Here is a 12,877-nt window from a genome sequence, read left to right as displayed (position 1 = left end):
TTATTTGTTACCACACACACACCACACGCACACACACTCTCGTTAGAGCTTTAAATCTAAATTCATTATATATAATGAAGACTACTTTGAGACAATATTAAATGTTTTAAGTGCTAAGCAAATAAAATTGAATTCATGCAAAGGCAGAACACAATACTTCAACAGCTCACAGACTATAAAATGCACCACTGCTTACTGTGCAACATTCCACTGTATAATTTAACAAATGTTTATTTCAATATCACCTACTGTACATTACCTTTAACTGAAATTTCTATGCTATGCTTAGGTTCTGGTTTCGGACATAAATAGTGCTTAATTTGTTAGCTGACCATCTATAGATTAAGTTTAGAATGCACTGTATACTTTACAGATCATGTTTTTAAGAGATCACTTCTGATTATTTACCAAATGTCATAGCTATACAGATGACACCCTGTTAGAAAGTAGATCTCTACATTCCTTACTGCAACAACTCTAGTGCAATAATGCTCTTGGTATATATTGCAATATATTATTGTAGGCTTGATTACAAATAAGTTACAGAAATAAACTTGAACCCAAATCCCTGGGTTTTATAAAAGCAAGGAAAACTCCAAGCACACAGGTATTTTGTTGCTTTTGATCTCTATCTATGTAGACAGCTGATCATTTTCTTAATAATGTCACAAAGACTCCCTTTTATCAACTTGACACTTTGTGGTACTGAGACACTGACCTCTACATTTATCACTGGCAGACATGATTACTGTAATGCTTTTTCTGCTAGTGAAAGCTACAGTATCTGATATATTGTAACTGGTGCAGAATCTTGTAGCTAACATCTGTACAAGAACACTTTCACCCATTTTTGTAATTGTTTGTCATTTGTTGTGACCAACTGGACAATCAGTTTATGACCAAACTTTGTTCACTATATTAAATATTATGTATGGTAAAATCTACACATTCACAGTTTAACAAGTTAACGACCCATTATGTTTAAACTGTTGCAGAATATCTTTGCATACCGTAGCATTATAACTTACCTTCACTTGAACTAAGAGGCCCAAACCTGCTTTATGTCAGAATGGGCAAATTCCCACAGACATGCTCCAAAATATATTGGAAAGCCTTTCCAGAAGACTTCTTATAACAAGAACATGGGACCTTGGACTCGTTAATTCGTAAAACATAATCCCACTCATGTGAGCTAACCCTTAATCCCTATTGTTTTAAAATAACATAACAGACATTTATGATTTACATTGATTTTCTTCATTCATCACCTCTATAATTGAGACCAAATGCTTGTGAAAATTAGGACAGAGAGCCACACACCCCCTGTGTGTGCCTGATACATGTGGGTAGAGCATTTCAAGATGCTCGATGCCTCCACATGCAGTCTCTTTTGTCATTCCTATATAGAAGGTATAGATGATAGCAGTGGGAGGAACTGCCATCTCTTCCGCTCAATGGGGCTCTGAGGAAAGTGGTCAATGCTGTAATCTGAGAGCAATAACAGAAAATTTCTCCTATTGCAATATAAAGCTCTGCCCACTCTCTTGCTTTGCTTTTCTTTCTCTTGTGCTTTCTCTCCTTGCTAGAAGAAATCACAAAAAATGACCTCAGCCTCCACTTTATATGTCAAGCCACAAATCCCACTTAATACCCTCCTTAAGATGTCATTGAGAGATGCTCAACCTAGCGGACAGGAGAACAAAGAGGGTGCAGTTAGCAAGGCCTTGTAAGGTTATGTGACGTGATTAGTGCGAACTACATGGGGGAAGAAACGTATGACAGAAGAGGTGACATTCAACAGAGGTAGGCGACTAGTAAACTTCTGTCAACTTCATCTGGGCCATAAACACTCTAACTTCACTTTGATTAGCAGCTGGCAGAGTTAGAGCTGAGGCAGCACTGCTGCAGTTGTGGGGACAGATTGAGAGAGAACTACAGTACATAGCAGTGAGGAGCCACAAGTGGTGATACGGATGCAGCTGCCGTGATCATATTGAGGATGAAAAAATCCTGGAACAGAAGAGCAGGGGGGCAGATGCTGGCTGTAGGAGACCACAACTGGCTGATCGACTAGAGACAGCACTAAAAATTGCAAAAAGTTAAAGTAGAATCATCTGGGGTATGTTCTCCCGCCCATTCTGTACTTTATAACATCTGCTACAGAACGGGCAGACTATGTTGCAGAATTTCCAAAAACAGCCTTGCACTTAGGGAATCGAAACATATTTTTGTATTAGTTTTACTTTAGTAATAATATATCACTGTTACATGTTCAATTCTAATTGTATAGACAGGGTAAATTAATTGTCTGTAACAGTAGCTCTGACAGTAGCAGTTATTCCAAAGCTTATATTAATGTGCTAGCTTTAGTCAGGGGCATAGGAAACACAGGGTGGAGAGTGGAGTGTGGAGTGATACAGTATGGCACCACCACCAAAATTAGTTTTGCACACGGAAACAGAGAAACAGTCTTTCGTACTGTTTCAGCTTCTTAGCGATGCTTAAAAATAGACACACATTTGTCAAGAATTGAAATGTGCAAGGCATGGTATAAGTGAAGATGTCAGTTAATTATCATAAACATAACAGAAACAAAAGTAAACAGAGAACAATGGCAATACAGGGAGCAAAGATAAACAGGAAAACAGATGGTAACTAAAACAGATGCAAGACAAACTAAATGTGAATCTTAAGTAGTATAATTAATTAGAACTGAAGGAAAACACCTTTCAAACAACTTGAAGCTGAAAATGCAAGAAAGAATATCAAAATAAAAGTCCAAACTAAACACAAAGTCCATATAAAGTGGTTGTGTGCCACTAGCGGGCATTAAACTAACACCCCCCTTAAAAAAGGCTCTACTCCAGAGTGCTCAACAGAGGTCCTGGTCTGTTATACAGGGCCTTGGCTGGTACTTGCCTTGGAGATTTTGGTGAACTTTGACATTAGCACAGACCATGGGCTTGGCATGGGCACAAGGTCAGGGCTTGGCAACGGACTGGAGATTAAGCTTTGTATGGGAATAGGACCCAAACTTAAGACACCAAGGGCCTTCAGAGAAAGCTTTGTACCAGCACAGTTTTTTCAAAGCCAGGTGGCAATCACAGCATGGTGTCCCTGAAGTCGAGCAGTGGGACCAGCATAATTTCAGAGACGCTGCGGTGTGCTGCAAGCATGATTTCCTCAAAACCTGGCAGGGGTACCAACATGACACTCTCTTACAAGCTGGGATGTGCTGCAGAGATTGTGTTCTTGAAGTCTGGCAGTGGAGGTCCTATGGCATCCTTATAGCAAGATGGTAGAAGAAGCGCACTACAACCTGGCTGGTGGAGACAGCAGAACATCCTCAGCACTAGAGGGCACTGCTTGGCTAAATTGATATTGTGCTGGGCCTGGCTGGGATAATACAGGAGAAGGCTCAGGTAAAATAAGGGAATTCTCAGGAAGGTATACAGGTGTGTCTCAATAAATTAGAATAGAAAAGTTGATTTATTTCAGTAATTCAATTGAATAAGTGAAACTTATACAGTATGTTGTATGGATTCATTACACAGACTGCTTTTTTCCACTGTTTATTTCTAACCTTGATGATTTTGGCTTACATCCATATTCAGTCCCGACCTGACAAAATGAAGCAACTCCAAATCTTATAACCACCTCCAGAGACTTGCACAGTGGACTCTATACATGATGGCATGATCCATGTATCGATTCATGTGCTTTAATTTTTATCCTGACACATCCATCACTCTGGAATAGGATCAGTTTGGACTTATCAGACCAAATTTCATTTTTTATTTCTCCAAAAGAGAGAGAAGGATTATTGAATGTGCCAAGAAAATGAAGGCAACCACTATGGACTCTGATGTCCAGGGTTGGGGGTTTAATTCCTGCCTCAGGTCTGTGTGCATGTTCTCGTCCGGGCTTGGTGGGTTTCGTCCGGGCACCGAGGTTTCCTCCCATAGTCCAAAAACATGCAGGTTAGACTACTTGGGGTTCTATGACTGTCTGTGTTTGTATATGCCTGTGCTCTTTATTGATTGTACCCCCTAAGTCTTCAGATATAGACTCCAGGCCGCTGGAGACCCTGTGGTACAGTATACTGTAGACGATGAATAAAAGAATGAAATAAAGGCAGTGCATCATTTCCATCATATCAATATCCTAGTGATTCTTTCCCAGATAATCTTAGTAACCCTTCACCATAACGTATGATGGATATATAAGTTTCTGCAGTTTAAAAAGAATCAAACACAGACATGCGGTTACAGGAAAAGAATAAACGCTGTGATTAATCTGCTTTGTTGTACAGTACTGCATCTGATTTCCCTTTAAAAGCACATACCATTGCACTGTATTCCTTATATAACCTCTTGATAATCTCAGAAAATAAAGAAACACCTGCAGAAGAAATAAAATTCCGATCCTTCACTCAGCCTAGTTGATACAATGGGGACCAATTAGAGAAGAACTCCTCCTGAGACTCTAAATCCACAGACAGATTGCACAGCCAGGCCACAATCACTGATTTGAAACAGACCACATCAGCAAACAGACCATAACATCTCCAAGAGATAGCCCATTTAATAACCAAGGACTATACCAATTCACACGGGAGCCTGTGGCCAAAGTCATTTATTAAAATAGCTTTCTAATCTGTCAAACCACACTCAGGACAGCCGTGGAAGAAAATGCAAGACTACGCTATGAAAGTCTATGAGATCTCTTGCAACACAATTCTCACACAGCCAAAGGTTTTCTCCTTCAATAGTTACGGTAAGCTACTGTCACATTTAAAGCTTTTGTCACTGATGAATTGAGTAGCACGTGCAGCAAATGTCAATCAGTTAGTCAGTAAAAACTGTCTATGACAGCATGGGGAATGGTGTTTGTGGAAAAGACCCTAAAGCATGGACGGAAAATCAGACCACCGACACCTCTTTGTCCAACAGACAGATATGCACTCCGCTTCTTTATCACATCATTCTTTATCTACTGGTGAGAAAGTGTAAGCAGAAGGAACACTGATACTAAATTGATACTACTGATAGTATTTTACTACTGATTTTTTTTTTACTTTATCTTATTGACTTGGCATATTTTCCAATCAATTGATGTATTTTATGTTGAAAATTCACGTGTTGCCAATTAACACAGCAGAAATCTTTCATGCAAACATTAAACAGACTGTCCTAGAGCATGCCAGCAGCATTACTGAGAGATTTTATGTTAGTGGCATAAGCTTGCTGAGAACTGGCTTGGAATTTAATGTGTGAGCATTAGATCAGCATCAGGGGTCTCACTTATCAAAGCAAGAGTAAAACATATAATTATTACATGTGTGCATAAGACTCACACTTACACAGAAGAAAACTAGTCATTATCACGTGTTCAATGCATACTGACCATTGATATCTCCCACACATTCTAAAACGATTTGTGTTTGTGCTCTGTGACACTGATTTGCATAAAGAAACACCCTTAAAACCTCCCGATAAATCATAGTGCTGTATGCTCACACGCCTTGCTTCAGACAATATAAACTATGCCAATCAGTCTAATTACGTAAACTTTTTATTTAGGGTCGCTGGAGCCTATCCCAGGAGACTTAGGGTACAGGGTAAGGCAGGGTACACCCTGGACAGCTGGCCAATCCATCGCAGGGCACACACACATACACTTACTCACACACTCATTCACACTCTACGGACAATTTGGGAACACCAACTAACCTAATGTGCAGGTCTTAGGACTGTGGGAGGAGGAAAACCACCAAGCACAGGGAGAACATGTAAACTCCACGCACACAGAGACGAGAATCGAGTCTGGCTGATACGATAAACAGTATGTGATAAAGAACTTCTGCTTATAATAATAAATTTGTGCTGTTACACTTTTCTACCACTAGGGATTGTGAATGGTCAGGAGGGTGCATAAACATATGATCAATTCCATTCGAAAAATCATGTAAGCAAGACTAAAAACATGCACAGGTTTTATGCACAAATATGCATGTGTATGATTGATTAACAAGACTTCAGCGCCTTTTTTTAATACTTAAGGAATTGTATTAAGAAAATTAATTAAGCAAATATAAATAAATAAATAAATAAATAAATAAATAAAAGGGTACCTGTGCATCTTGAAAATATTAAATGATGTTCATATTAAAGTGTGTAAATTATCTAAGTAATCAACCCCTCAACTTTATTCAGAGAGAATTACATAAATATATACATAATTGATATGGGCAAGATTACATTGCTAAGATGTTCTGAATGTCGGTTTTGATTAATTTTCAATTAATTGCTCAGCCCTATAGGGTGTGTGTGTGTGTGTGTGTGTGTGTGTGTGTGTGTGTGTGTGTGTGTGATGAATTATGTATGGCTTTCTTTCTCTCTCTCTCTCTCTCTCTCTCTCTCTCTCACACACACACACACACACACACATGCACACAAACTGAGTTGAAATACATTGGTTTTATTCGAATTTAAAAGTGCACTGAAAATCGCAGCAGGAATAATCGTGAGCCTGAAGCTCAGGAGAAACTCTGGCTGCATCCCTGAGCCAAAAGTTACTCACTAAACACAGACACATGTTCTGTGCATTTTAAGTGCACATATCTCATCTTGTAAAATGTCTGACAAGTCATTGATATTTATGTGAAACCTTACACAACTGTCCTTATTCCATGTCGTCCTTGGTTTCTACAAAAGAATTTGTTGTATAGATTTTAGTTCCAGTGGTTATGGTAGTCTTTAGTACTGGGTACACAATGAGGGATTTTAGGAATGTTCTTTAACATTGTTCAAAAGAGCCCTTATTTCAACATCACAGAGCATAAAAACAGGCAAAACATTTTTTTTCATTACCTGCCCTAGACACTCCAAGGAAAAAAAGGAACCTACAGCATTATTCACTAGATTGCCATGATCGGTGGTTTACTTCATCCAATGTAGTCAGTACATCCTAAAGTGTTTGTGTCCATCCGTACTGTAAATGTTTCATGCAGGTCAGACTCGTTCTGGATTAAAATAAATATCTGGGGCTAACCTAGCACGATTTCAAACTTGAATCCCATCTCTAAAATTTCAGTAAAATTTAAGAAAAGGGGTGCATGTCTGGAAAGGGCTTTAGAGCTTGAACTTCATCCTACAGCTCCAGGCACCTGATGGCCTCCAGGAAAGCCAGGTATGACATTCAGAGAACCATCAGGGCTTCAAAGGGAGGCAAAGCACAAAGGATCCTCTCTTAAGCAGAATGGTTGGCACGATATCACAGATTACAAAGGAGGTTAAATCTGCAATGCGGGACTACCTGCCTTGCTACGTGATACGCTGAATTCCATGCTCAGTCTGAGGTAAGCATCCCTTTTCCTGCAGTTAAACTACCAACAGACTGCAACAGCAGTCACATCTGTTCCTCTTTTCCGGCCACCATGGACCCTCTTAAGTTTGCCTATTATGGAAACACATTGGCTGATGATGCCATTGCTCTGGTATTGCACAGTGCCTTCACACACCTGGACAAGAAAATCACCTACTGTATGTGAGAATGCTGTTCCTCGACTTATAAATCCACCCAAATTCATCACAAAGCTCATGGACTTAATAGGCTTAAACAATCAACTTCTGACAGACCACAAGTGGTAGAAATCAGTGAAAGCATCCACAGTTATGGTAAAAAACAAAAATCTCATCTTTTAATTCCATGTGTTTTTGTGTAAAAACCTAATAAAACTAATCTGATCATAGTGGGTCTTAGTATTACACAAATGCAACCTCATACAAATATCAAAATATACCTTTTTTTTTTACTGTGCCATGCTTTAATTAACAAAAAGAAAACCAAAAAGAAAAACATGCAGGCAATACTAATTACCCCTTACTGCTTCCACAGGAATTAATAGGGTAAGTTGTAGCCAGGTGCTGCTTATCAGCCACTGATTAATTGATCTCTATAAAAGCAGAATTTCTGGAAGTTTGCTGGTCTGGAGCATTCAGATGTGCCAACACAATGCCAACAGTAAAAGACAGAAGAAATGGTCTTAGAGAAGCAATTGTTGGAACAATCTGAATAGGGTAATAAAACCATTTCCAAATAATTTCCAAAGAGGTCAGCGTACTACAGTGGGAAAGATTATTTACAAGTGAGAAGCATTCAATTTGCAAAACTGCATTGGAACAAATCATAAAGCTTCTGGAACAATGTCCTATGGACAGATGAGACCAAAGTGGAGATGTTTGGCCTTAATGCCATGATAAAGGAAACCAAACAGCATTTCAGCAGAAACACCTCATCCCCACTGTCAAGTATGGCAGTGAAGTGATGATGATTTGGGCTTATTTTGCAGCCACATGACTGGCACTTCTTTATTTTTGGTGTCATTTTTGTTAAATAAATAATGCCACAGGAAAGTAATTATATGTTGTAGTTTGTCTAAGGGTATATTTGCCTAATACTGAGACCCTCTACAATCAGATAGTCTTTATTATGTTTTTACCTGAAAACAAAAAGCATAAAAATACTTTTGAACATGACTGTACTCCACTCTGAACACAGTAACTCCACATGGATGTATGCTCAGCCCCCACCAGTTGTCCCTGTTCTTTCAGGTTTTTCAAGTTTGCTGATGACACCACCATTGTAGGCCATCACAAAGAGACAGCTTACAGAAATAAGGTCCGAGAATTATCTCAGCAGACTCTCCCTCAACATCAACAAAACCAAGGAGATGATTGTGGACTTCAGGAGGACTTCAGGAAGGGCACAGCCCCTTATTTCTTGGTGGGGATGCTGTTAAAACAGTTGGGAGTAAGTTTCTCAGTGTACATCCCATAATGACACAAACTGGTCCCTAGTCAATCATGAAATCTGCTCATCAGCAACTCTACTCCCTGCAGAAGCTGTAGAAAGTTGGTCTCCCCCCAAAAACTTTGGTCTCCCTGACCAACTTTAACAGATGCACCATAGAGAGCAATCTGACTGGGTGCATAACTGTATGGCTTGGCAGCTGTTTCCTCAGTGACTGCAAGGCCCTCTAGAGAGTCATGAGAACAGCTGAACAGCTGGCAGCACACTCCCAATCTAACAGGACATCTTCCACTAATGGTATCTGAGGAAGGCTTACAAAATCACCATGGCCCACAATCACCCAGCACATGGACTATTTTCAAGACATCCATCGAGCAAACCGTATTGCAGCATCATAGCCAAAGGCAGAAAGTTGAAGTACAGTTTCTGCCTGCAGGTTATCAGGATTCTGTACCAACTGTATTCAAGTCATTGACTGTTCTCCTTTTTGTGATCTTACATTCATGCCTCCACTAAAGTCCACATACTTGTCATAGTGCCATTATATCAAGGACACTCCTGAATAATTTTTCTTCACATGTTGCTGTTACATTTTTTTGGACATATTACATCTGTACACTGTATCCAGCACTATACTGTACATTAAACTACTCAATAGTCGGCTTTAACAGATACTAAAGTGTGCATATTATAATATTTGTTACAGACGTGAGCAGTAGAGTTATAGCTTCTATAGTCACGGGTATCCAAAACATGGGTATATATAATATTGCTGTTAACAGGTGAGAAATTATCGCAGTTCCTGACAAGTGTTGATAACTCATAACAAATTGTGAAGTATAATAGGTACTTTATAACCGCTAGAAGGTAAATTGTAACACTTTGTAGACAGTTCAATTTCTTAGATAATGCATAGTCAATTTGTAGGTGATTTTAGGGCAGATGGCATGACAGAGTCAAGCGATGAGACAGTTTTGAACACTCTAGCAAAAGGTTCGGAAATATTGTAAAGCCCTCTTAATCATTATTGTCACTCGCTGTCCGACACTTAAAGTGAAGGGTGATAGCATGAGATAAGAATATGTGAAAGAAAGATAAAGCATATACCTCATACTGAGTAATGATACCATTGGGCTCCACTGGCTCCTCCCACTTTAAAAAGACCATATCATCCAACGGGGTGAAGGTTAGAGACTCTGGAGCGATTCCACCAGGAACTATGGAAGATTAGAGAGAGAGAGAGAGAGAGAGAGAGGTGTCAGGCTCAGTATTTGTAATGCAGTAAACTCCTACACTCTTACAGAGTTCATTTGTCCATCGGGACTGACCGTAACATGGACCTCTTCAATTGACAGACTGCATTCCAGATGTGGACCCAGCAAACTATTTCAAGGACCTTGAAAAAGCACTCAGCAAAGCAAATAATCATTTGAAACTGAAAAAAAAAACACTGGCTGTAATTCAACAACTCTAGTTTTCTAAGCATATACTAGCATGACTTCTGTAGCAAATCCTCTGTTAAGCCAGTTACATAGATTTATGTAAATTATTTAACTGAAAGCAGAGACAATAGCTGCAGGGCCAGAGTCATTAGGTCAGGATGGAGAGTTTTTATACACTTTCATATACTTTGGGTTTTATTTGCTCTCTCTGGTCTGATTAGTAAAGTAATAACATGAACTTAAACAATAAACAATGAGAAAATGCAAAAAAGTTTGCATATATTCATCTTTTGTCACAATGACAACAGGAAGCAACACCATAAAAAACTACTTTAAATTGGACAGGGGTAGCTCAGTGGTTAAGGCATTGGATTATGGTTCGGAAGATCCCAGGTTCAAACCCCACAACCACCAGGTTGCCACTGTTGGGCCCCTAAGCAAGGCCCTTAACCCTCAACTGCTCAGATGTATAATGACATAAAAAAAAAGAAATGTAAGTTGCTCTGGATAAGAGGATCTGCCAAATGTCTAAATGTAAATTGTCTCGTTAAAGCCACAAATATCAACATAAATTATACTTAATCGGAATTATAATAAATATAAATCATAGTTAAACTAAAAAGAAAAAAAAAAATATTGTTTCCATTCTGTCATTTCAGTTGAAATCATCTGCGCTACCAGGTCTCATATATTGGTTGAAAGTTAATTGCCGTGATAGTGTTTTGTCACACAGCCTTAGCAATCAAAGGCTTTCAGCTTCATAAGAAGAGCGAAGGTCAACCAAAGCAGGCAAGCAGAATGTAAATCAATGAAGAGTGTCAGACCTAGAGAGAAAGGACAGCCTTAATTCTGTGTCCTGTAGGTTTTTTTCATAATTACTCTCATATATTACTGCTGACTACCAGACATAATCAGAAAGTAATCATTATCATAGCAATCAGCAAATTAGACCAGATACACAATTTCTATCTGCATAAACGAAATGACCGAGACAATGTGTCTGTAACCTCGGATAAACAAGTGAGACAGGAAAAGCTGAAACTGGGCCCGGCCAGTTTACACTGAATGGAAGCAATTACGCTTCAGAGACATGAGGCGATGTGCCACTTCTGTGTACAGAGCTGCCACAAACGACAACAAAAAGCTAGCAAGTCTGACAGACAATAAACCATTTACAGCTGATAACAAGGCTCTTATTTAGTCTATCAGTATTAGCATGAACTCATTAACAATGAGCAAATTGAATGCACAAGAGACCGCGAGAGAGAGAGAGAGAGAGAGAGAGAGAGAGAGAGAGGGTTGGGGAGAGGAAACTGGGATGGTGAACAAAAGCTGACCCACTAACTCATATGGACTGAATCCATCACTTTTTGATGAGATGTGATATAAAGTAACTGCTGATTAAGGCTGTTTTGCATGTTAATCACCTCTCAAAGCCTTTACCTACTGTACAATACACAGACAATCATAAAAAGATTAATGCAATACAAAATGTTTTTTTTTTCTAATAGGAAAAATGATTGTCTTTGGCCCAGACCCTGAACACTGCTGTGTCTAGTCATAACGTATGGAAAAGGACAAAGTCTCTTCCCTCCACCTCCCCTATGAGCCTCACAACAATAATTAATATTTAGTGTGTTTTATGCTGACTGGTACAGAGAAATCTTTTTTTTTTTTTTTTACTCTGTACACACATGTAGAGATAAATGAGGACAAGTCCGACTGCCAGCTAAAAATTCTTCAGCTAAAAATAAGCTAGCCAAACCTACTGGAAACTTTAATGGAAGTGTGTCCTATGGTCATAGTATGCGTATGTAATTAATAAAATCTTTGGTCAATCAGTTGTTCTACTGATGAAAACAGCATTACTTACTGTCTTCCTCAGTCTGGAACACGACCTCTTTCCCTTCCTTTTTGCCTTCAGTGTTGGCAAGGGCAAGTCGAACGTGAATGATGTGGTAGGGTGGCAGATCTCGGAGGGTGAACCGTGATGTGTTACGCTCCACTGCTAGACATTCTCTGATGGTGGTGTTGTGCCCAGCACCACCGGTGCCCCCTGCGATGGCATAGCGGTAACACAGCGAGACAGAATAGGTGTGGCAGCGTGTGAGGTTAAAGGCCAGAGGTTCCCACTGCAGGGTGATCTGCCGAGCTTGAATCTCTGAAGCCCTCAGGTCACGCAGTGCTCGCATGGGCTCTGAGAAAGAGAAATAACATGGGAAAAAAGGTCAAGACAGAAAAAAAATCCTGTTTGCACAATGTCTTTGAGGTAATACCTCAAATCTATCTCAAATTACAATAAATTTAATCCATGAATATCATCTGGCATTAGGGGGCACCGTACTGTAAATGACCAGAACTGCTCTCCTATTACTTATTGTTATAAGACACTGTGTCTCTTTTGGTCTCTCTCTCTTACACATACACACACACACACACACACATACACAATATTTCCTCTCTCCGTGTCACAGTAAGAATGAAGTGTCCCTGTTTTTTTAACCATGGGCTATGCAGCAGCAAAAAAAAATTGAACCCTCTTCTTATGACGTCCAATTTGGCCAGTTATTGCTACTGCCAGGTCACTCTGACCAGCCACTTATTTTTAGAATGGCAGTTCT

At 39.4% G+C, this 12,877-nt stretch overlaps 1 protein-coding gene across 7 annotated transcripts in view; it reads right to left on the bottom strand.

Moving 5' to 3' along the window:
• ptprub (protein tyrosine phosphatase receptor type Ub) overlaps positions 1–12,877 on the bottom strand; it is a 229,887-nt gene that overhangs the window by 57,167 nt on the left and 159,843 nt on the right. For all 7 annotated transcript variants that reach the window (XM_053493940.1, XM_053493942.1, XM_053493943.1 and 4 more), the window contains exons 8-9: positions 12,130–12,453; positions 9,922–10,031 (exon numbers count right to left, since the gene is read on the bottom strand). In XM_053493940.1, the coding sequence (XP_053349915.1) occupies positions 9,922–10,031; positions 12,130–12,453 (434 nt within the window). The remainder of the gene's footprint in view (positions 1–9,921; positions 10,032–12,129; positions 12,454–12,877) is intronic.

The sequence above is a fragment of the Clarias gariepinus genome, chromosome 4 (assembly GCF_024256425.1).
Source record: "Clarias gariepinus isolate MV-2021 ecotype Netherlands chromosome 4, CGAR_prim_01v2, whole genome shotgun sequence".
Classification (NCBI taxonomy): domain Eukaryota; kingdom Metazoa; phylum Chordata; class Actinopteri; order Siluriformes; family Clariidae; genus Clarias; species Clarias gariepinus.
The sequence above is the reverse complement of the archived record's forward strand: the minus strand, read 5'-3'. Positions and strand labels throughout refer to the sequence as shown.